The following is a 24,466-nucleotide window of genomic DNA, read 5'->3' as shown; positions in this document are numbered from 1 at the left end:
GGTTAAACCACAACACCCATGCACCTGCCATGAAGAACAACGGTCGCTGTGGCACTACTGCCGTCCTCCCGTCCAGCTCCGTTGGAGCCGTTTTTCCCACACAAGGAGTTTTTGGTGTGGACGTAGCCTCTTTTTAGCTGCTTTCCGTACTCCAAGCACCACCTCCCAAGGCGAAGCCCCATCTCCTTAGCCCTGTGCTTCCAAAAGGATGTGTTCGGTAAGGAGCACTCTCTGTTCCCCTTTACAAGAAGACACTCGCTGTAGAAACATCTACTTAATTAAATGCCTATAGCCCCCTCCAACTTCACGCAGCGGCGGGGCGGTGCTGCCACCCCCGCCGCTGCCCTTGCCCGGCCCCGGGCGGGCGGAGCGGGGCGGGCCGGGGGCGGGCCGGGGACGGCCGCGGGGCTTTAGGGCGGCGGGAGGTGGCGCTTGCCCTCTTAGTGGCGGAGTCGGTATCAGCGTCCGGCCCTGCCCGCGATGGAGGACGTGGGGTCGGCTGTGGCGTGGGTAGGCGCAGTGTGGCTAGCGCTGGTGCTCGCCCTCATCGTGCTGCCCTCGGCGCTGGGCGTGTCGCTGGGCATCTCCGAGGCCTACATGTGGGTCCTGGTGAAGACGCTGGAGGTAGGCGGGGGCCGCCGTCCCCTCAGCCCGGTGTCCTCCATCACACGCCGGGTCGCGCCGCGCGGGGCGTGGGGGCGGCCCGCGGGGCCTGTCCTGCCGCCGCGGGGGACTCCAAAATGGCGCCGCCGGTGAGGTGTCGCCCGGGCCGGCGTGAGGCGGGGGGCACCCTCGGGGGCCTGGGCCCGCCTCCCCTTCCTCCAGCCTGGGCTGCTCCTCTCTGGCGGCGCCCCTCAGCCCAGTGGCGCCGGCGCATTTGTGCCACGTCCGGAGGAGACCTGGCGGGCTCCGCTGGCCGGGCAGGGCTCCCTGCGGCGGGGGGAAGCGTAACTGCTCCGCCGCCGCCTCCAGCCGCGCCCGGGGCGGTGGCGGGCCCTCGGCGCGGGCGGCAAGTTCCCGCGGGCAGGTGTGAGGGGATGGGGATGGTCTTTCGGGCCCGTGAGGCCCTGTTCAGGGCTGGGGAGCCCAGAGAAGCGTCTGTGCCCCCCACTCGCCTTGGGGAGCGAGGGCTGTGGAGGAGAGGGGGTAGGTTATGTCCTGTTTGGCATCATCTGTGTCCATTTGTAGTTTTGGAGTTCAAGCCTTTAGGCAGAAACCTGGATCTGTGTGAATTTAGTGGTTGTGCAGACTGGTGTGCCCTCCTTGAACCTGCAGGAGCGCAAAATAAACCTTGTTACTTATGGCTGTACCGTGTCCTGGGCGTGGTTGTCTCTGCTTGGTGTCAGCTGTTCCCCACCTAAGAGAAATGGTGCTGGGTCACGCTCTTGGAGGGTATAAATGTCTGGCAGCATGCCCAGTGCCTGCGATGGCAAGTGCCAGGAGTGCTGATGCACAGAGATGTGGACTCCCATCCGAGTCAAGCATGTCCAGCACCTCAGTTGCCATCTTCCCCCAAATTCTCTGGGAAAGCGAGTTTCTCATAGCTCGTGTGTGTGTGAAAACACTCCCTTTGAAGCTCATAGTGGTGGTGAGGAAGAGTGTTTTAAAATGGCTGGTGGAAATGATTTGGTTTAACTCTTTGTTATGCTTTTTCCAAGGAGGAGGGGAACCCAAACCAACAAAACAGTTGTATGGAGGAAAAGTAAAATGGTGCAAGGCAGAGTCTGTGGCAATGCAATATACATCAGTATGTGACTATGAAAAGTAGGTTTTGTCTAATTTCATCTTGTTCTATGAGGTTTTCAGTCAAACCTGGCTTATGTACTGCAATACCTTCAAGATCTTTGATGCTTGGCTAAAAAAAACAAACCACCAGCCACCTAATAAAAACGGTATCTGTTAAGTGCATCTTAAGTTAAAATGTTTTAAAGCTTTTGATGAGAATGAACCTGCTTGAAGTACTTTCCGGGGTCCTGAATGGTATCAGGATAACTGTTAAGGGTAGAAGATGTAGTTGTTACTGGAAAAAAATTTTTGGATAGCAGAAGCTGAGGAGGTAAAGGTCACACTGGCCTGAGGGAGCAATCCAGATGGCCTAGTAAGATAGTCTTGTTTGGATGACTTGCCTTCACCTGTGATTAACCAAAATTTACATTCTTTATTCTTAGATCATTAATCATTATTTTTTAGTGTCATCAAGTATTGTGACAAGAAGTGACTCAAAATGTCTTGGGCAGAAGTATGGAGAAGCAGCTGATGACATATCGATGATGGTGACTTGTAAGAGCTCTTCTGATGCAGAAGGGAGGAAATAATGACTTATCTTGAGAGTTGCCATTACTTTTGCCTGAAATACTTTCTGGAATTACATGCCATTCATTATAATTAAAATATATGTTATTAATACACAATTATATTTTACATAAATATTATATATATAAAAAGTTATATATATATAAAAAGAAAAGGCAGTGACAAATTGGGAAGTGTTCTGAGGAAAAGAGTCTGCTAAGTTGGACTTGTTGCAGGAGAGTGAATAAGCTCAATCCACCTAGGTAATCTACTTATCTCAATTTGGCCTTGCTTTGTCTGTGAATTCTTTATGCCCTCAGAATACCTGCATGGGGAGAATCCCCGAAAGAAAGTGTTTTGTTGTGAAATGTCTCCTGTTCCTTGGCTTACAGGTCTGTCTTGGTTAGCAGCCTGAGACAGACAGGCTGATAGTCTGCCAGTCAGTTCCAAGCAGCACATGCAAGAGCCCCTGAAGATATGCGTTGTCGCACCTGACTTTTCCCTGCCAAAAATCATGCTAACAATGGGAAATGTTAAATACATAGCTGCTAGCCTTGTGCAGTTGCCCAGGTGTCTGAAACTTGCTGAGTATGCAGGCTTTCTCCTGAGAAGCAGTAGTCTCTTTTGTGGCTATGTTGAATCACAGGATGCTGCAGTCTCTGATGGCTGTGACCTTTTTCAGCACAGTGGTTGGCTTAATAGCTTCCTTGAAGCTTCCTCTTTGGCTTCCAGCTCTGGATCTTCCAGGCAGTCTCCTTTGTCTCTTTGCAGGAGGGTAGGCTCTTTGGCCTGCAGAGTGCTCGGTCAGGATGGTGCTGCTGCTGGTTTGGTTGCCTCTTTGATGGGCTAGGTCACAGGAACTGTCTGCAAAGTGGCGGTGTTTGGGCACCCCAGCAGAATACCAAGTTGCTCTTTGGCTTTGCCTGTTTATATCCCACATGTTGGCATAGTGGGAGGACACAGTGACTATGAGGTTTGTTTCCTACACAGCATATATTGTCAGGTAATAACATGTGTTTTATTAAAGCTAACCTGTTTGTGAGGGTCCAAGTCTGTCAACTTGGGCACCCATAGTTCAGGGCCTAAGTAGATGGAGAGTCTACAGTTTGCTGTGGTACGTCTGCTGGTCCACTGTCATGTCAGATGAAACAAGGCATATAAAAATGAGTCTGTGGTGTTCACTTGTCATCTAGGCTGTGGTATGGAGCAAGTTGCAGATGATACTGGACTTGTGCTTGAATTTCTTCCTGCCAATAAAAATAAATTTGTTCCCACTTGTTTCAGGAGGGCAGAAGCTTGTTTCCAGTGCTGCAAGCATGGCCCAAGAAAAGGGAGGGGAAAAGCTCCTTTTAGGAACAAAATGTTCTTGTACTTTGACTACCTGACATCACTGACAAGGGAGATTAGTTGGTGCACAATAGCTTTTTCTCTATGCTGGTCTGCCTCAGCAAGGCGCATGCTTCTGAGCAAAATGCTGCATGTACAGACAGCAGTGTTGATGATATCCTTCTGTTGGGTTGCGTTGTGGGTTGCATTTGACCCTTAAGTACTGCACTAGGGATCACCAGCTTTATATGGAGTATGTAAGCATATTTTTTTCCTATGTGATTATATTTTTTTCCTCTGTGCTAAGGGGAAAAAGAGCAGAAAAGCATGACCAGCTATGCTAATACCAGAGGAATGCAGTACACCAGGCAGACTACTTGCTATTACAAAACCTGCATCCCCCATCACGTAGGTATTCCTTAAAGTACGTTAGCTTGCTTCTGAATTGCCGTATCAAACTAAGCAAACTTTCAGGAAACTGCTCACTTCTGCCTGTGGCTTCCCTTTCAGTGTTAATAGAAGGATCCCTGGCACCATGTTAGCATGGTTTTTTTAAATGTTGGATTACTGCTACAAAAGCATCTCCAGCAGCTGTTTGCTCCTACAAGGAGCTAGTCTAGGCTAGTCACCTGCCATGCTAATGCTTGTGAAATCACTTGCCACAGAAATCTTTCCTGTTGCTGGAATGCTGGGGACTGCCTCTTGCGATGATCACAGCGTGCTGCATTTCTCCCTGTTTGTTTTGAAACATCATCAGGTAGCTTCGAATTTTAAACTTAGTGCATCTTTACCTCTTGGTCTCATTTTTCCTCTGTCTTAGTCTGTTGCCTCTTTTATAAGCTCTACTATGATTTGGGGCTGATAAGGCCCCTGCAAGCATGCCATTCGAGCTTTCTTTCCAAGCAGTGGAGAAATCCAGCCTTTCAGAAAGTGGTTTCTCTTTCATTAAGGCCCACAGAGCAGCCACTACCACAGAGCAATCTGTTTATTTCTTAAGTTTGTAGAAAGTCTGGAGGACTAGTTTAGACTGTGTGCCTATATATTTGGCAGTAGGGATGAGCCCCCTTGAGTCATGATCTCTGCTTGACAGATGGTAGCTCACCTTGTTAAGAACTAATTCCAATACTCTGGGTTTTTTTTCCCCAGTCTGGTGTGGTTTTTTTGGGGTGTGCCTAGCTCCCTGAGACAGTCGGCTTGACTTGTCAGCAACACTTGTACAGACTGTCCTGCTTGCTCTTTCTAATGGGAAAACTTTTTTTGTATTTTTAAACTGTGTGGTGCGTGTTACTTGTGAAATATTTAAGAAATGAGCTAGCCTGAGGGAAGTGAAGTTATTAAGTTGCACTTGTGTTAAGAAACAGCCCGGCTATAAACTAACATCATGTTACTCTGTATTTTTGGGCTAATGGTTTGTTGATGCCTGCAAGCTCTTTGAATGCATGCCCCCTGCCCCACCCCGGATCTCTCGAGGCTCTTTGATTGTGGGGCTTGCAGTTAGCAGAGAAAGCATTTCTTGGTTTTGCCGGTTGCGCTGTAATGCACAACAGATGCTTGAAGTCATATGTGTTTTTCACATTCTGTAACTGATCCATCTGATGGCTTATTATGTTACCCTGCAGTGAATGTGCTTTTGCTAGACAAGGGTGTAACATTATTCAGTAGCTAGGAGGTGAAGCCAAAGTTACTTGCGTTGCAGATGATCCTGACAATGTGAGTGGACCTAAACTTGAGAATAATATACCTGTGGGGGAAAAAGGACCTTTTGGTGCCTGTGGTCAAACTGTAGGTGGTGGCTGCGCAGGGTAGGTGGGATGGGCTATTATGTCCTGTCCCAAGTATGCTAGGCTGCAGCTTCTTCCCCTGAGCCACCATCAGGATTGCATGTGGTGCTGGGTATAAGGGCAGGGAAGGGAGAAGGAGACTGTGCGTGCTAATAAATAGGTGAATCATTGTGGGTTTTCGACTGTTTCCTCTTTAACTCACTGCCCTCTGAAGCAAGCTTTGCTGACTAATGTTGTGCAGTGTCAGTGAAGGCCTCTATCTGTGTAATTGGTGTCCTTCAAGGACTGCTGGGCAGAGGAAAAACTGAGAGCTCTGAAGTGAGAGAGTAACTCTGAAGACTGCCAGCTCAGATGTTAACAAGAAGCATGTCTTGGAGATGTGCCTGATGTGAAGGGCGTACTGTTGTTTACAGGCCTTGGACTGACTTTTGGAATAGTGTTTTAGCAAATCTGCTGCATCATCTTGAAGTAAATCCCTGGGCTGTATCCACCTAGACCCCAGTGCTATGAAGGCTATTATGTATGTTTTCCACAGATTTAATAATCAAGGCTCATTGCACATAGGTAAGGTCGGCAGAACTGGTGGTTACCCACTGCTGGGGTTGCATCACTAATTAACACAGCATCTTTCTGGTCAACAACTCTGATTTGAAACTGCTCTCAATTTTGCAACATGTGAACACTGGGATTTCTGATACTGTTGATAAGCAAATGCTGTTAAATAACAGCAGGTGTATTCAGAGTTTGCCTTAAAGTAACAGTTTGTGAAGCTGGTGTAAAAGCAGCCACTTGGCATTTCTGTTGCTGGTGCCCTTGGTGTTTTCCTGTAAAGCTGGACTCTTTGTTGTTCTTTGGGTACCTGTCCACCAGGAAGGACTTGCTATACAACTCGTGTGTGCAGAAGAATTTGGAAAGCTGCTTGGAGGTAGTGACAAGGATATCCCATCAGAATGATGAAAAGATGGCATGGGAGACTAGGGGACCTTTTGCCCTCACTTGGAAATGGTTGCTTCTCTTGGTGGTGGTATTTTCCTCTTCTCCTCGCATAAAACCACCAAATAATTGGCATGCAGATTTTGTTGTGTTAACAATGTAGCATTGCATGGGAGGTGCTATGAAATCTTTCTGTTGTTACTGAGGTTTGGAGAGCCTCCAAGGAGGAGTGCTCACCTGCACAAGCATATAAACTTTTGCTCTGAACATGACCTGGCAGTGCCTTTAAATAGGGAAACACCAGTGATCTAACTCCATATCACTGCAGATTTCAGTCATTGTCAGTAATTCTCTCCTCTTCTGAATAATTGTCAAGCATTGCTATTAAGCCAGAAGTAATGTAAAGGTGATAAACTGTGTGAAAGGCAAAGCTCTGTTAGGAAAACAGGGCAAGTCCCTGAAGTGTTGCAAATAACTTGACTTGTGATTGATCCTAACAAAGATGTGCTTTCATGAAACAACATGTCAAGCTTGGCTTTGGAGATATCTGGAGATAAGAAGTTTTTTTGACATTTAAATCTTGTAAATAATGTGTGATTTTTTTGCCTCTGAAGTCTAACAGGATCTTTCTCAAGTACTGCATAGGTCCTATATATGTGGGAATTGCTTAGTGATGCATAAGCAAAATTGATCTTTTGGCCATTTTGTGTAGGCTGTTGACTTGCTGTGTGTTTAGTTTTTTTTTAATGTGCTGACAAATTAGAAGTCTTTCATATGAGGATGAGGGGGGAAACCTCAGGGAAAGGTTGATATGTTTGCCTAGTAAAGTGTGGTATCTTCAGATTGTGCCTTGTGTGATTGAAGCATCCAAGCTATTTTGCCTTGACCAGTTGGAATACCAAAATTTCAAAATCAGACCTGTGATGGTGTTTGTGTAGTTTCTGTGATCATGCTGCTTTCTAACTTTACATGTTAGTTCAGTGGATAGCCCCAGCTGCAGAACTATTTTTAATCTGTTCAGGAGCCTGGTGTTTTATTCTGATTCCCCAAAACTGCTTCAGGAATCCCTGCTAAAGACTTAGGTCTGCACCAAGGTACTCGAGACTGCTTGCTCAGCACCAGCTTGCAAGCTGGGAGAAGCCACTTAGATTTGTGTCAGTGTTACTGATAAGTGATAAATCCAAAAGACCTGCCAGTCTGCTTTTTGCTCATCTTCTGAGTAGAACGGAGGGTATGGCTTATAATTTTGTTTCATGCTTTTTGATCTCTAATACACAAACACATTATTTTCCCCTCTGTGGGATGGATCAGCTTACCTTGTGATAGCTCTTTGTAGCATAAAGCTGTTCTTTAGCATGGGAACCAGCTGAAACAGCGATGGATGGTGCAAATCCCTAGCTAGCAGGAAGGAAGGGAAATTACTCACATTGCCGCATGTGGTGTCTTTTTTGTTTTCCAAACTGGATATAAACAAGATTTTCACTTGATCAAAGCTCAAGTTTCGGCTTTGATGATAGTGCCTTTATTTCAGGTGTCTGAGAATAAGTGGAAGGATTAGATTAAGTAAAGTTAAGTAAAAATGTCTTGCTGCTTGGTTGCTGGAACATGCATAGTTTTTGAAAATATGATGGATTGAGGGAAGAAGAAAGCTGACAAACAGGATTTAAAACTGGTTTGCTGTAGCATCTGGTAGACATGGGCCCTTTTGAATGCCCAAAGACTCCTGGTGAAGAGGGGAGCAAGAGGAGGAGCTGGTCTCATCGTTGCTGGTGTTATAAAGCATGCTTAACTCCCCTGGGAGATCTGGCACCAAAAGTAAAACTGCCTTAACTATTGAGTTGCCCTGGAATGCTTTGTGCAACCTTTGTACAAGATGCCAGACTGGTGTCAAGCTTGTGGCGGTACTCCTATCTCCTGGGAAGGCATGGGTAGAGGGCAAAGTGAACTATCCTACTTTGCCCCTGCTTCCCCATCCCCCAGGTGGGGTACTGCAGCTTTCTGGAGTTAGATGAACCTGTGGACCAATGGTCAGACTACTTTGGAAGCAGGAATGTACTTTTCTGAATAGGGTAGATATATTCATCTAAGCAGTAGAAACTTACTTGGGTTACACAACCCTGCAATTTCTGTCTGCTTTGGGAAGAGTCCACTACCTCCTTTGCATAGCAAAGTGTCAAAAGATACTGCAGTACAGTAGGATGTTGCAAGCTTCTGAGCATTACAAAGGCATGTCTCAATAGCCTGTGTCCTCATGGCTTGTTAAACTTGTTGACACTGTCTAGCATGAACTTGTAACTGCAGGATTTCTGTAGCAAGAGCATTGTGAAGGGAGTGTTGCATGCTCTTTCTGCGCACCAAACAAACTCTTCTTCCAGGTTTTGCAAAGCAAAGCATGGCAACGCTAGGTTTTGGTTACCTGTTTGAGAGGATTCGGAAGATGAAAACTTACTTTCTCAGCTAGTGTATGTGGCTGAAACCATTAGCCAAGTATGTTCTTACTCTTCTATGTAATAAGTGACTTACCTGCTTACGGACATTTTAATTCATTGGATACAGTGGTTCAAGTCTGGTCAGAGAATGATTATGTCAATGTATTTGCTGGTCTGCATGTACCCCCAAAACCATTTAGTAGAAGAAATTGAGGTATTGTGAATAGTTTCTTCCTTGAACAGTGTTTTGTTTTGGTATTTCCCAGAACTCTTATGGCTATAGAACTGCTGAGGATGATGTGTAGCCAGAAAGTACTGAGTTACTCCTACAGGTAAGATTAGTTCCTGAACAGCTATTGCCTTAGCAGCAGCAGAACTGAGAAAACAAGTGAATATATTGGCAGGGTAGGTTGTGATTCAGCAAGACCTGATACAGTAAGCAGTCCCGGCTGTTTCTGGGAAGTTGTGTGGTGGAGATAATGCCGTGAGTCAGGATACTGACCCTTCAAAAGGGAACTGCATCCCCGATTGCCCCACAGCTCTGTTGGAGGGGAGAGGTGGAAACTGCATGGTTTAGCATTGGTCTGGGTCCGTTCAGTGCAGACCAGCGAGGACCATCTGTATTCTGTTAAAACAAAGTATGCCTTTGATACTTCTTAAGTTGTTAAGGTTTGAAAAGGGTAATATCCTGATCTTTTGATATGAGCTCATTTCTGCCAGGTCACCTGTCTGTCTTGGAAATGCCTATTATAACAGTATTCCTAGAAATAGGATTAAATCTTGTGGGGGAGGAATTAATGCGCATAATGGAGAGCCACGAAGTCAGTCCTCTTTGGCTGAGCTTTCAATCCCTTTGCAAAGCTGCCACATAGGGAGAGGAAGGATCCAGGCCAAAAGGGCTATACTGTCATCACAGGCAGGTTTTGGGGTGGCAAAGGAGTTGTAATTGTTAACCCAGTAAAAATGAAGCCTGACGTAGGAGGTAGAAAGGCTATTTAAAAGCACTGTGTGGAACTGAGTTAGCTGAAGGTCAAGAAGGCCTTTTGGCCGGAGAACAGGTGAAACTGGCTCCAGTCCCATTGGGGCAGGAAATCAGAGGAAGTCTCCTGATGCCCATGTTGTTCTGCCACTGTGGTTTGCAGGGAGCAGAGCTGCTGGGAAGCTTTGACACTTGTTGGAGAGCAGAGCTTACTTTATCACCTATTTTCAATCTCATTCTCCCAGCCTACCCACCAGAAAAGAGCAGGTTAACCCCAGTGAGCTGGCAGCCCTTCCCAAGGGCAGGGGAAGGGGCTTCTGCAGCTGTACACTAGAGCCAGTGATTTGGCCTGTTTGCTGCTCAGAGCTTTAAAATGCCAAGAATGAGCAATTGCAGAGTCAAGGCAAATTTCAGTTTTGTTCAGCTTGGAAAAATCTTGGGTGCGATCCTCTTTGGACTGAGGCTGAACAAATGAGACTTCCCATAACTGCAAATGCTGTTTTGTTTTTACTGGAGTTAGCTGTGTGCAGGCCTCAGTTTGACTTAACCCAGTTAGGACTTTTTTTTTGCTTCAGTATGGTGAAACTACTCTGAAAGAACACAAGCTGACTTGTGATGTGTCTGTTGGCTCTGTGAACATGTGCTGTGTGGTCAGGGGCTGTTGTCTAGCTCAGCTCCTGGAGCATCCCATGCAGCCATGACTCAGTGGCTGGTGTGCAAGTAGCAAGTCTGATGGAGGCCTATCAGGCTCTTGGTAGCTGTGTATCTGAACTGGAACTGAAACATCTGTGAAGCACTGAATTGGCTCTCTGAAGACTGGCAAGCAGAGTTAGGAAAGACTGACTAGCCCTGAGTGGCTCTTTTGTTTATTAGATACACTGAGGCAGTGTTTCCTCAGAGGAACTGTGTATGGGTTTGTGGACACATCTGAGGGATATGAGTGATGATTACCTGGTGAAGATGTTCTTTTAAAATCACAACCTGTCTGATTACCTGTTGCTTTTTTAGGTGACTTTTTTCTTAAGTTAATACTACATTTGTGAAATTAATGTTTTCTTTCTCTTCAACAGTGGGCCACTATACGGATAGAAAAAGGTGTCAAAAAGCCACAGCCACAGATGCTAAAGTCTCCTGCTGCTAATGGTGAGAGCTTGGGATGAAGTCAAACTGATAAGACTAATGTTCTGAAGTAGAGGAACTGAGTCCTTTTCAAATGGAGAAGTTAGATGTGTGCATGAGAGAACTGGAGAAGAGGTGAGGTGGTTACAAGCGAACTGTTACATCTAGTTGTTTTGCAATGCTACTGGCACAAGAACTGTTCCTGACATGCTGCTTTTACTGGTTTGTACTGAATGGTTGAAATATCAGGAAAATGAAATTAAATGAAGGGTATGAAATAACATTAAGTTTAACAAAACAAAGTAGAGCTTAAAATGGAGACTATCCTCAGTTGAGGGAAATTTTTGAGTTACACTGTGAGCTTGATTTTTGTCTTGAAATCTGTCTTTAGGTCCCTGCTTGCAGGGCTGCTGGCCAACTGTCTCAGTCCTAACAGCATCAGAGTACACTTAATCTCTGAGGAGGTCTGAATGTTTAGTGGATGGCACTTTTCTTCCCCAAGCTTGGTGCTTTTTCTGTTGTAGGACTGCTGGGTGGAAGTGTGTGGTGTTATTATACTTGTCCCTTTTTTTCAGTCCGCTGCTATTCACCTTTTGCCCCTTGGAGTTACCTCAGTGTTTGCCAGATGAACTTCTTACACTCATTTGTAGAATGACAGCTGAAGAGTTGCTTCATATTTCTTCCTTTAGCCTAATTTTGAAAATAGTTCTTTTACTATATCTTAACGCATATTGTGCATATGTCGTGATAAGCTGTACTAGGTCAGAGTTGGCTGTAAGACTTTGGAGCTGTAAGTGCAGTGAGAGCAGTATGAGTTTGCCCAGGAAATAGGAGAAGGCTGACAAGGTGCTGTGGCTAGTGCTGTGTTTTCTCCTGGTTCCTGACTGCCTCGGTATTGCTGTTGATTTGTTTGGTTTTGTCAGCAATGGACAGCAGTGTCAGTGTTCTGTGTGCTTCCTCATTAGGCAGCACAGCTGGAAACAGGACTAGCTTGCCAGTTAGTAGACAAGTCAATTGTTTCCTGATTCTATGAATTAGCTCATGTGAACATGATATGGTAATGGGGACTGAACTGCTGAACTGGTCATGTACATTACATCTCCAAAGGAGTATCCTTATAAATACTGTAAACATTGGCATTGTACTATCTGCAGGCCAGGCATGAAACAGGCCCTGATGGTAGCAGATCCAACTGTCAGTTAGCATCTGTAATAATAAACTGGAGTTACTGCACAGCAGCTCTTAAAACAGGTTAAAATTTGTCTTATTTAATTGCAGATTTTAAAGTGGCTGAGAAAGTATGTCCCGTATCACTCACCAGTGTCCTGAAAGTTGTGGGGTTTTTTTTTGGGGGGTGGAGGGGAAGGCAAAGTGAGTGATCCTTCCAAATCATATCAGTGCCCTGCTGTCTGTTTCACAGGTTGTCAGTGATGCAGCAAGATATTCTTTTTCTTCCCGTAAGAGTGATAGTGTCCCATCATGTCATGGGTCAGTGAGAGGGCAAGAGATCCAACTATGCTGCTTTAGCTGCACAGTAGGAGCTCTAGTCTTCCTAGATGTCTGATTGTTCTGGCATGTAGTTTTTTGTTCTCTAGAAAAGAAAGGTAAAGGGAGAGAGGACCTGGCTGGTAGATTATGTTCTATGAGTTATCTTTCCATAAAACTACAAGTACCTATTCCCCTGTATGTGTGACTGAGGGGTGTACACTGCTAATAGGTTCTGAACTACAGCACATGGGCTAATCTGAGTGCACTGTACTGTCTGGAGCATTAGTGATCGTAAAAATGGCCTGAGGTAATTCATATAGATGATTGCATGCAGGCTATGTCCAAGCAGTCTTGTGGATGGGGATACACAATCACAATGGTAGCCTGAAGCACACTTTTTAATGCCCTTTTTAAATTTGAAATTAAAATTAAAACCTTTCCCCACTGTAGGTGGCTCTTACTGCAGTAAGCTGGAGTCTAACTATTCCTTACTTGAGAAAGTATGGGAGCAGGGGAGATGTGGTGTCTGCAGTGCCAAGCTGTGCTCTGTATATTGCTCTTGGGAGCTTTTTAAGCATAGGACTGACTTGTGATTAGGAGTCTGGGTTCCTGTATGCGGATTAAAGTACTTGAGGGCCAAGACAGGTGTAGGTCTAACAGTACAGTGTGTAAGTTGGCATCCCCTGAGGTGACCAAACATGAGCAGGTGGAGAGGCCCAACTGCATTACACAATATTTACTGAGGGAGAAGTTCACAGTGATAATGAATTATGGAGTAGCTGATTAAAACAGGCTAAAGGTTAAGTGTCTATATGTGTGTACACATATGTGTGTTAAGTGCTGAAAGGGAATGTGTAGCACTTCTTCCATCTTTCTTGACCATCCAGTCCTCGCTAGTAGGTGGGTCAGGATAGGAGGGAGCATTGCAGATGCATGTGCATGGGCAAGTTTTCCTGCTCCCAGGCAGAGCAAAAATAGTCCTCTCCAAAGACCTTAAAATCCAGTGTCCCTCAATATGAAAGACAAGAGGGAGCATGACTGAGGAGACACCACCTTTCTCTGCAGTACTAAATCCAGTGTATTTCACATCTGTTGGCAGAAATGGCAGCCAGTGCCCCTGCATTGGTTGTATGATAAGGAGTAGACCCAAGAAAAATGTTGGGTGGTGTAGTTGCTACGTGGGGAATTAGCTAGTGCTGTCACCTCAAGGTCCTTCTGTGTTAGAGGGCAGCATGTTTGTGTGCCGGGCCCAATGCTAGCTCTTGGCTGGGCAGATACTTGGAGGCTAGATGTCTATCTCATTGCAGCTGAATAACCAGCTCTCAGCTGTCGGTGTGGGTGTTGGCTGTGTCAAAAGGCAGTCCTCTTCAAGTTGGTGGGTTTAAAAAACACAAAAATGCTGTGTAGTCAGAGTTTTGAAAGTAACATCCACTAAAAGAAAAGCTTATGCAAATAATGTGACTGTAAATAGATAGTGTCAAATTTGAGCCTGGTATGATTAGCTGACTAGAGTATGTGAGCTTGAAGGCTTTGGACTTGTGCTGTGACACTGAGTAAAGCAGTGGCTACAGCTTTTTTTGGTTAAGAGTGATGTTTGTTATGCTCCTGCATAATGCTGCCTTTTAGCTGTCTTTGGCAAACTCGGGTCTGCCCATGGCCAAGGGATTAAAGACCATTAAATGTTCCTTCTGATTACAAGAAGGCTAAGTACATCACCTGAGCAGCATGTGTTTTAATTCTGTTCATAATACCTTCAGGTGCTGCTGAGATCTTGGCTTGGAGTAGCTTGTCGCAAGGCTGCAGGGCAGCTTGTCCATGGGGGTGTCATGTGACAATGACAGTGCAGGCTGGTGAGGCAAGACATTACACCTGTGCTATCTAGCCTGTGCCAGCAGTGTGTTAAATTTGAACCCTGGGCTGGTTTCAGCCAAGAAATAGGAGCCAGGGAAGCCAACTGCTTGGGTGATGCTGAACTGGGGGCTGGATAAGGAGGAAGTGTTCCCAGTTCTGCTGGGAACTGGAGAGAAGAGTGGTACTTGTGTGATGGGTGGTGGAGAGTTCCCCTGGCCAGTTTCTTGGCTACAACCTGTCTCCCACCCCAGCAGCAGCAGCATGGAGCAGACAGGTGGGCTAGTTGTTCCACAGCTTAGAGATTTAAGGGACTGACTGAGAGAAAAATTGAACCACAAACTAGAGCTGTGGTTTGGGTTTAAAGTATGACACAAGTGTAGTCCATCCTGCTAGATGTTTTATGTGATGCATGTTTGTACAATTTAGATCCCGAAGGGCATGCGGGTGTTTGGGTGTGCCATATTAACCATTTATATTTCTAGGCTTGTGATGGGACAATGTACTGAGATGGTCCGCTAGTGGAATTACAAGTCCTGGCTGCCAAGTTCAGAGCTGAAGGTGCTAATAGGTTTTGTTGCAGTGTGACATCTCTCTTGCATGTTGTTCTTTAGTGTTTACCTCAGTGATTTGAAGGAGTTGTATCTTGGAGCTTCTTGTGTTATCCCATATGTATGGTTCAGTGCAATACAAAGATTTTCCATGTCATTTGTAATTTAAATGTTGCATGTGATTTGCACAGCAAATACATTCACAGAGTTTTTTTGCTGGCAAGACTTCTTTGGGATGCATATTTCCACATTGTGGGATGTGTATTTGTGGGAAAGTGCCTAGTAGCTTGAAACAGTTGAGTGCTTCCTCCTTTCTCATTTTATCTCAACATGGAGGCACAAAGATTATGCAATTTGTCAGAGGGTGTCTGACAGAGTGGCAATCTGAACTTGGACCTCTGTAATCCTAGCTGAGTGTCTCAGGGGATGGTTTTGGTTAAATGTTTTTCTAGATTTCTTCAGTCATCAATTTCTGAAGCCAGACTTGCTTACCAGAAAGCAGCTACTTGATCTTTATATTTAGCTTACACAATTTGTCCTTGCCTTTGAAAGCTCTAGTGAGAAATTGGTGCTTATCAGACCATAAGTATAAGAAGTGAAAAGGGGGGAGGAGAGGGAATACTTGCAATTTGTACTGCAATTCTGAACTCTCCAGGCTTCTTTTCTAGTGCCAGGCATTATGTGGGCAGAGTTCAACTGAAACACAACTCTTAGTGCTGAACTAAATTATGTCTAGGCACAACTTTGTGGTTTTTGGAGGGTTTTTCTTTCTTTGATTTAAACTAAAATAAAACAATAGTGTGTTCCTGTCTGTGCTTATAGAAAAGACTTGTGCTGTGAAGGGAGGGAGGTGCATTTGGTTCAAAGCTGGTCCATGCACAGATGTCAGGTAGCTGTTGCGGTCTGGGGCTTTGGCAGGTAGCAGTAGAGCATGTCTCAGTTGAATGTGGCTGTGGGACACCATAATGTCTGACAAGAGATGGGCCTAGGGAACAGGGAAGCCTTCATGGAGGAGACTGAATGCTCTTAAATACACAGAGCACCAGGAGAAGGGAGTGGAAGGGCCAAGGTCTCACTTGGTTTCCTCTGGAAGCATAAGATGGTCTTGGATAAAGTTGCTGAGTTGAGGACTTGTCAGATGGTGGGAAAGGGTTTGCCTTCTTGTTTCACCTTCAGTAAGGAACAGAACTTGACATATTTGCTGCTCAAGATGTTTATGTGAGGAAGGGGAGCTAGAACTGGCCTACTGAAGAGTATGCTATGTTCAGCTACCCATCTCCTACCCGTAGGAGGGGCTCTGACAGTAAATTTGTCTCCTTGAGTAATGCAGAGCGGTGAGAGATTTAGAGGATGACTGTTACTGTATAGAGTCATTTCCTCATATGGTTACCCCTTCTCTCCCAAGGTATCATTGAAAGAGATGAAACGCCTATGGAGAAAGAAATTGCCCGTCTGCATCGAGTGGACTTTGAATTCTCTGACATATTCTACTTCTGCAGAAAAGGGTTTGAGGCCATTGTGGAAGATGAAGTCACCCAAAGGTTTTCCTCTGAAGAGCTGGTCTCCTGGAATCTCCTCACACGGACTAATGTCAATTTCCACTACATCAGTCTGAGACTGACTGTTGTGTGGGTCATTGGGGTTATAGTGCGGTACTGCTTCCTGCTGCCCTTACGGTAAGCTTATGGGTGCTGAGGGATTTTGTCGGTCTGGGAACATGCAAATGTGTGTTTTCTTGGGAAATGCCGTCTCAGCTTTTTTAACCCAAAAGCAGCATTAGGAGATACAGAAGATGAACCTGCTTAAACTCTCCTTTGAATAGTTAAGAAGCCATTCAGAACACTTTTATCTTGCCATTTACTGTGGAGAGTAGATTAGGGCTAGTGGTCATCTGTTCTGTGAATGCTACCCCTAAGTCATGTCTATTGACAGCATTAGTGTAAGTTGGGTGAGCTCTAAAACTATATGCGTTGGGGTATCTGAATCTGCTGCCTTTGCTAGACCATGATTTTGAGCAATGTGTCAGGGAATTACTGTTAGAGAGCTGGGTATTTCAAGTATCTGAGGAATAACTGAATTCCTGCAATCCCTTTCCATTTTAAAGGGGAAAGTGATATTAAAATGAGCAAAACTACTTAGTTTGATATAACGTCTATTTCTTCTGTAGCTTTACCCTTGCTGCCATTGGGATTACCTCAATGATTGTGGGGACAACAATAGTAGGACAGCTGCCAAACAGCAGGTAGGTACTGTGTCTTGTGTGTGAGGAACGAACTTGCCAAGCTGCATCAGTGCAAACAGCTCAAGATTAGGACTGGACAGATTTTACAAGTGATAGACTACTGATAGTCCACTCCACCCACAAACCTGGGGCCTTGCTTTTAGTGGCATTTTGAACTTGGGCTGAGGTTGGCTTCTTGCCAGGCTTGGCACTGAGGTTGGTGATTTTGGATGGGCTCCTCTTGCTGTCATGAGAGACTCAAAGGGAGTGTTGGATGGGAGATAATGGTGCTGGGATAAAAAATACTTAGGGAGGAGATGACAGCCTTGTCTAGGTAAGTGAGACCAAGGGTGTGACATGTCTTGGCTGAGGTGCTGTAGCAAGTGAGTTGTAGAGCTGGGTATATCCCTCTGTGCGCCAGAGTACCAGGAAAATTTCAGCCCTGAGTTGTGTTGAGTAGGCTGGAGAATATTGCATGTGTGTCTAGCTGCTTTCCAGGATGCTCCAGATGCCTGTGATTTCTTTCAGTGTGAAAAACTATCTGAGTGAAGTGGTCCACCTCACGTGCTCCCGCATCCTTGTCAGAGCTCTGTCTGGTACTATCCATTACCATAACAAGTGAGTGAGCTGATGTTATGATAGCAAAAGCCTGTGTATTCTTCTTCATGTGTGAGTATGCCATTTGAAATGGGGCAGCTCTTTCCTGACCTGCAGGTTAATGTCACACTAGACGCTGACTCACCTGACAGCTTTATGGAACTGTTGTGTGTGTAATGTGGTATGTAGTGCACTAGTAGTCTAACAAAAAATTAATGTAATTGCAGGGAAAACAAACCTCAGAAAGGAGGAATTTGTGTTGCCAACCACACATCACCGATAGATGCGATCATTTTGACAAATGATGGATGCTATGCAATGGTATGAGGAGATCCATGATGACCACAGCAGAGGGGGAGAGACCAGGAAAAGGAAAGATTGTGGGGTATTGGTTATTCTGGAGTACTCTACTTTCACAGTAGAGATGTTAACTTGAGCACTAGTCAGTGGGGAAAAGTATAAATTGTGTTGAAGTTGGTTGACAAGTTACATGCTGGTGAAGTTGTCCTGGCAGTGTCAATGCTAGGCTCTTCATCTGGTGAAATACAGATATTTGCTTCCATATGCTTGAGATATGCTTCCATGCGTGTGTCTCGATCCTTTCAAGTGAATGCATTTTAACAGTTTTTGTGGGCACTGCCTAATCCTGGTTTGCAGTCTCCAGTATGTTTGGATTTTTTTGAGGGGAATGCAGAAGAGGAAGTTTTGCTTTTCAGGTGTCTCATATGCTGATGTACCTTATTGGGCTTGCAGGTTGGCCAGGTTCACGGTGGACTAATGGGAGTTATTCAGAGAGCCACAGTGAAGGCCTGTCCTCATGTCTGGTTTGAACGCTCGGAAATCAAAGACCGCCATCTAGTGACAAAAAGGTGAGGAGTGGGTTGGAGCAGGGGATTGCAGTGCTAATGTAACTCCAGTACCTACTAGTGCCTGAGAGGTCACGCCTGGGTATGTAATCTCCAAAGAGTCATTGAACAATCAAAGACCCTGATGAGGAATTAAAGCTTTGGAAAGACAGAAGCCCAAGAAGCTGATGAGGTTGCAATGGGAAACGGGGAACTTGGAACATTGGGATCTTGAGAGGGCAAAAGGCTGACTTGCAAAAGCATCTTCTTTTAGCAGGAGCCATATCTAGTTGTCTTATTCCAAATGATGACTGCTGCTTATAAATGCTAATCACAGGGTTACAAGTTATCTGTAATTCCACATTACTGTAGGCTGGAATGATGCAGGGTATTGCAAAGATGTAGGTGGGAGTAGAAGCAGTCAGTATAGTAGTGGCTCAACAGCAGATCTTGGAGTGAGTTGGAGGGGTGGTATGCAGCAAATCAGATCGTTCAGAATGACCTGAATATGCTTGCTTGTGTGGGCTTTGGTACAGTAGACTGTGGTCAAAATGTCAGGTTCCCATGTCACCAAGGAAGGCTTGAAAAGTTTATACAGGGTGAAATGGTTCAGACCAAAGGTTCTGGTAAGGTCTGGATTGCAGCAGACTGTCACAAAACATCTCATTTGGGTATCCATCAGCATAATAACGAATGTCTGGTGAATTCAGGTATACATTTTAAAAGGATGTGAAGATACTTCAAATTCTGGGATTTTCTCTCGAAGAGAAGTACTGATGAAAAAATGGGCTTTCTGTGACATGAACTGTTTTGACTTCATTCGAAATTGTGAGCCACTAAAAATAACAAGCTTTGCTTGTTTGGGTGAGGGGCAAAAATGTGTCTAATTATAAAACTGAGCTGCTTACAAAGGCAGTTTTTTGCAGAATATCACCAAAGCCATACCCATGAATACTGTAGTACAGTGATAGAAATTCTTCCTAATTTTTAAAAAACTTTTAGGTTAATTTTGTCAGGTTAACTTCTTTACCACCTCATTGGCCTCTGCACAGCAGGACAGCTCTACCAAGTCATCCAAGTGTTATTCAAGTAGTGTGAGCTGTAGGCATTTAGGAGTCCTCTTTTTAAGAAATGTTAAGCAGGCAGAGTCTGGATGGACCACTACACAAGACTTTTTTTTTTTTTCTTATGTAGGCAATTTCTTGCAGGCTGAGTTGATCATAGTTAGTTGGACTGACTTAATGGCATACATTTGTTGACTTCCCTGACAGTCATTAATAAAATAATATGGAGGAAAGGAAACAGGATGTTGCTTCAGTGTTAATGCACCAAGGGCCTAAGGGATGGCTTGCACAAAGCTTCAGGTTTGTCAGAAACAGAAAAGCAAGTACAAATCAGTGTCTAGTAAAAGGTTTTTATTTCAAACAAATGTTATGCATAAAGATATTTTAGTGCATCTGCCTGGAGAAGAGTGGAAAGGAGCTGTTTTTTAAGCTTTCCTTCTGCTTCCACAGGCTCAGGGAACATGTGGCAGATAAAAGCAAACTCCCGATCTTAATTTTTCCAGAAGGTAAGAAGCTGAACTGCTCCTTATGTCCATTCAGCATAGATGTCATCCCTGTTCTGTTTTCATAGCTTCTGGTGCTCAAATGTATCTTCACCTCTGGCTTAGATTTTATTAGGGCATTCCTATTTTTCATCTTTTATATGAGATTACACAAAGACAACACAATACTGTCCCTGGCTGTTGGGTCTCCTGGCAGAAGCTGAAGACAGAAGAATGGGAAGATTGTTTCTTTTCCCCTGTGAATATCAATTCACTGTCCTACAGATCTAACCTCAGCCTTGGGCTTTTTGTCTCATACATGTTCTGGCTTCATTCAGGGCGTCAGTCACAGGACAAAGAATGAAAGTAAGCAGGGGAGAAATGTTTAACTTACCCATAAAGGGCCTGTGTTTGCTCCTCAGTGAGTGTAAGACGTGTACATTGATGTAGTATTGCTACTGAAATGTGGTAGGCTGTGTGAAGTAATGACTTTAGTTTTTCTTCTGGACAGGCACCTGCATAAACAACACATCTGTGATGATGTTCAAGAAGGGGAGCTTTGAAATAGGAGGGACAATCTATCCTGTTGCAATCAAAGTAAGTGGAAATAGCTGGCTGCTGAATTTCAAAGTTTGGGATCCGTTTTTTGTCAAGGTGGTAGGAAGCTGTCTCAGCACAGCTGCTAACAAAAGCACAGTAGCTCTGGCAATTGGCTACATGCTGTAGAGTATAACCAGCCAAAATGAGAAAGTGAAGTCCTTCAGCCTATAGAGCCTGGCTGGTGGGACCTTGCTGGGGTCAGCTGCTTCTTCCAGAAAGCTGGAAGGAAGGGAGATCCAGCTAGTCCTTCCCAGTGCTGAAGGGAAGAGAAGCATGCAGCTTGCACCAGACTTAGCTCTTTTGGCTGTTCAGGCAAATGGGTGACATCTGCTGCTGCTTCTGTCATGTAATCACAAGCAGTGCTAATAAGCACAGGCTACTTTTTCTAAAGCCTCATTCTAAGCAAACGTGTCAGTTGTGAATTTTTTCTTACTCTGGCACGTGACTGAAAGCATCTACCTCAGGTCTGAGGCAGGCTGTGATGATCTGTGGCGAAAGGGTTTTATCAGTTGTTTGTTGTGATCCCTTGCAGTATGATCCTCAGTTTGGAGATGCATTCTGGAACAGCAGCAAGTATAACATTGTGAGCTATCTGCTGCGATTAATGACCAGCTGGGCCATTGTTTGCAATGTGTGGTACATGCCACCAATGGTTAGAAAGGTAATCTAGCATCTGGTTGACTAATTGCTATTGAAGAAGCTGACTGTGTCTGCAAGTGCCTCTTTTTATTCTTCCCCCCCTCCCCCCTGCCCCCAAACCCCTACCCACCCCATGTCTCCAAATCAGAGTTTTATACTGGACTTTTGTTAGTGTTGACTTTGTATGATTGGACTTACCTTTTTCTGATGCAGCTTGGTACCATCAGCAGTGCATCAAATATGTAAAGGATAGCAGTAACTATAGTGCTATTCACAGTAGCAGTGCTGTTAATTTTCCATCCTGTGGGAGCAAAATTTTCCCCTAATTTCAACACTTTAGGGGAAAAATGAGCTAAATTATCATCACATTGGAACATCAGATTGTGTTGGCATGATAAGGGATGGATCGTTTGGCAGTGAGTGAATTTGATGAGGCAGCAGATGAAAAGTGATATGGAAGTCTGTTCAATTCACTTCTCTCTGCTTTGATTATGTTGAATTTATGACCCTTGAAGGAAGGTGAAGATGCTGTTCAGTTTGCCAACAGAGTGAAGTCAGCCATTGCTCGCCAAGGAGGACTGACTGAACTTCCCTGGTAAGTGATGCCATCCTTGTTAGGCTTCATGGACTATCTGTTGTTAGTCTGAGAGGTGCTTTCTCCCTTAGCTTTGTGACAGATAATATTCTACGTAACTTTATTCCACGCAGGAGAAAATGAGGGAGCGCATATGTGTATGTGAAAGTAAAACTAAAAAACATGCATAAAGTCTTTGGAGTATGTAGCTCTCATGCAGTGAGTTTCACCTAAAGACTTGATGCTTTTGAAGAGGGTCCCTTCACAGTTGTTTCTCATGTTGAGAGTCATGCTGAGATTAAGGAGCAGAAGTGAAGTTATTCGGCAAAACTGTCGAACAACAAAAAATAAAACACAGGGCTTGAGGCTTTCTACTCCAACTTTCTCGTGTCCTGCCTCAGTAAGTAACAGCATAAAGCCTAGATTTCATAGGACTGTCTGAAACAAACTTGAGAGCAAGATTCTGATGAAGAGAATGGGCAAACAGATTCAACTACGACGCCCAGGTGGCCCTCTGAATGACGTAAGGCAGGAGACAACTATGGTGGTGCACAAGATTGACTGCCTCTACAGTCTAGGGAAATAGCATCCCAGATTGGCAAAGATTTCTATGGTAGGTGCAACCTGTTACCAACATGAGCAGGCTGCTTTAACAGGCTAAACTCAAAATTTGGACTGCATAAGCATTATGGCTTAAGGTAAATGTTTTAATAAACATGCTTAAACTTGGAAGTTCTAGAAGTTCTGAAGAAAAACCACTTTAATCTTTTAGGCTAAGACTCTAGACTTGACTAAGATAGCTAATATAATACATAGTTCGATAACAATAGTAGTAACAATCATGATGGTTACTTTTCTCTCTTGCTCTGTTCCAGGGATGGAGGTCTGAAACGAGCGAAAGTCAAAGATACTTTCAGAGAAGAACAGCAGAAAAACTACAGCAAGATGCTAGTGAGAAATGGATCAATAGGGAGTCTGTCTACAGGAACAGAGTCAGACTGAATGGTGGTTCTTGAGAATTAATTTTGCACAACCAGCCTTAGCAGGAATAATGGTTTTTAATTAAAAAAACAAAAACAAAACCAAAAAAACCCCCAAACCAAAACCCACAAAAACTGGAGCAACAAAATCTCTCATTATGTGTATGCATATTCTCTGTATGGCTGGTGCAGAGCCTGCCAAGGGCAGTGTCTCTGTATCTCTCCTTACCTTTTTACTCCTCTCACTCTCCTGCCCCTCCCCATCTTCATGAGATGATGCAGTGTAGCTCCTGGTGTTCTTGAGCTGAATGTGTGGAGAGTTAAGGGACAAAAGGAAAAAAGCACTGTGATTTTTCTGAGTTTGTAAGGATGAAGGGAAGTACACTGAACAGCTGCTCTCAGGACACTGGTTGTGAAGATACCTCTTGTTCATGGTACTTTGAGGCTTTAAACGTAACAAAATTTTGTCTTTTTTCCTGTTGCTCACAGACTTTTAGTTGTAGATGACTTAACATGTTTTAGGATATTGTCAAAACTGCAAGACTGACTCTTGGTTAGCTTGCACCTGGATGTGCAAGGGGGGAGGGGAAGCAAGGGCTGCTGCAGACCCTAAAGGATGGGAAAGGAGCTGCCCTGCCAAAAGCACAGTTCATGGAACATGAGGAATTTGGTGGCCTTATAACATGGTGTTGCCTTTACTGAGAACTGCTACCTGAGGGAAGATAAGGGGCAAGTCCTCAATCTCCCTGTCCACTGCTACTGTTGAAATTGCTTTCTTGAGATCTGGAGCTGTAAAGGTAAGATATGGTAAGCAGCTGGATAATGTAGACTATGACAGATGAGTTATGAAGAGTTTTTTCAAGACTACCCTTCTGCAAAAATTACTGCTAATGGCTTAAAGGTCTCAAGAGAGTTACTCCAGAAACACATTTTGTGTTGAACTGGGCTAGCAGTAGCTGTCACAACTATAAACATAGGATCTGTAAGTCACCTATGATACAAGATGTGGCATGTTCAAATCTACAATATATTGCTGTCTGAATGTAAAGAGAAATAAATTCTATATTTCTAATGGGTCTTGTGTGACATTTATATTATTCTCTAAATGTGTGTAAATAAAACAGTTATAGTTCCTGAAAACTTAAAATTAGGCTTGTGGAAACTTCAGTCACTGTGACATTAAGGACCAATTGTAGTTGAGCTCTTACTGATTTCTAACTGGACTTTTTTCTGCCCCCCCCCCCCCCCCCCGACTCTAAGGAATATATATGGCTTAGTGTTTATCCTTTCTAGAGTAGGAGTGACTCATGCAGACTGAACTTCTGAACTTGAAATTACAACATGAAGTCACATCAGGGAGACTCAACTAATGAATCTAATTAACTGGAAAACAATTATAAGCTGCTAAATTTGTAACAACTGAGTTCATTTGTAAGTAGTCTTTTCCTGTAGCAAAGATATTTTCAATTTAATGCTGACAAAAAAGTAGTACTGTTCCATAGCTGATAATCAAGTTTAAAAATGTGTTAGAACATTGTATTCCAAAAAATGGTTTCTGATCTGTTTTCCATTATCCCTCAGTCCATGCACTTACACAAGGACAAATAGATTTATTCATTGAATATTATATAGGCATGCAGCCTATCATACTTTGTCTTGGAAATCTGGTTGTGAAGCCTGCTGGAGGTATGTGACCTTAGAAGAAAACATTGGGAAGG

General features: G+C 44.3%; 1 protein-coding gene across 2 annotated transcripts; it reads left to right on the top strand.

The window, feature by feature from the left end:
- The first annotated feature begins 398 nt into the window (after positions 1-398).
- LOC128134577 (glycerol-3-phosphate acyltransferase 3) lies at positions 399-23,820 on the top strand. Of its 2 annotated transcripts, none has more exons than XM_052772445.1 (12): positions 399-624; positions 10,811-10,883; positions 16,152-16,422; positions 16,914-16,988; positions 17,496-17,585; positions 17,792-17,885; positions 18,318-18,433; positions 19,924-19,979; positions 20,467-20,552; positions 21,088-21,216; positions 21,710-21,789; positions 22,644-23,820. In XM_052772445.1, exons 1-12 carry the CDS (start codon positions 481-483, stop codon positions 22,768-22,770), a joined length of 1,341 nt encoding a protein of 446 aa, XP_052628405.1. In that variant the 5' UTR covers positions 399-480; the 3' UTR covers positions 22,771-23,820. The 2 variants fall into 2 exon arrangements, with proteins under 2 accessions (XP_052628405.1, XP_052628416.1); XM_052772456.1 differs by lacking the exon at positions 399-624 and adding an exon at positions 3,928-4,026.
- The last annotated feature ends 646 nt before the right edge of the window (positions 23,821-24,466 follow it).

This window comes from Harpia harpyja, chromosome 2 (assembly GCF_026419915.1).
Source record: "Harpia harpyja isolate bHarHar1 chromosome 2, bHarHar1 primary haplotype, whole genome shotgun sequence".
Classification (NCBI taxonomy): domain Eukaryota; kingdom Metazoa; phylum Chordata; class Aves; order Accipitriformes; family Accipitridae; genus Harpia; species Harpia harpyja.
The sequence above is the reverse complement of the archived record's forward strand: the minus strand, read 5'-3'. Positions and strand labels throughout refer to the sequence as shown.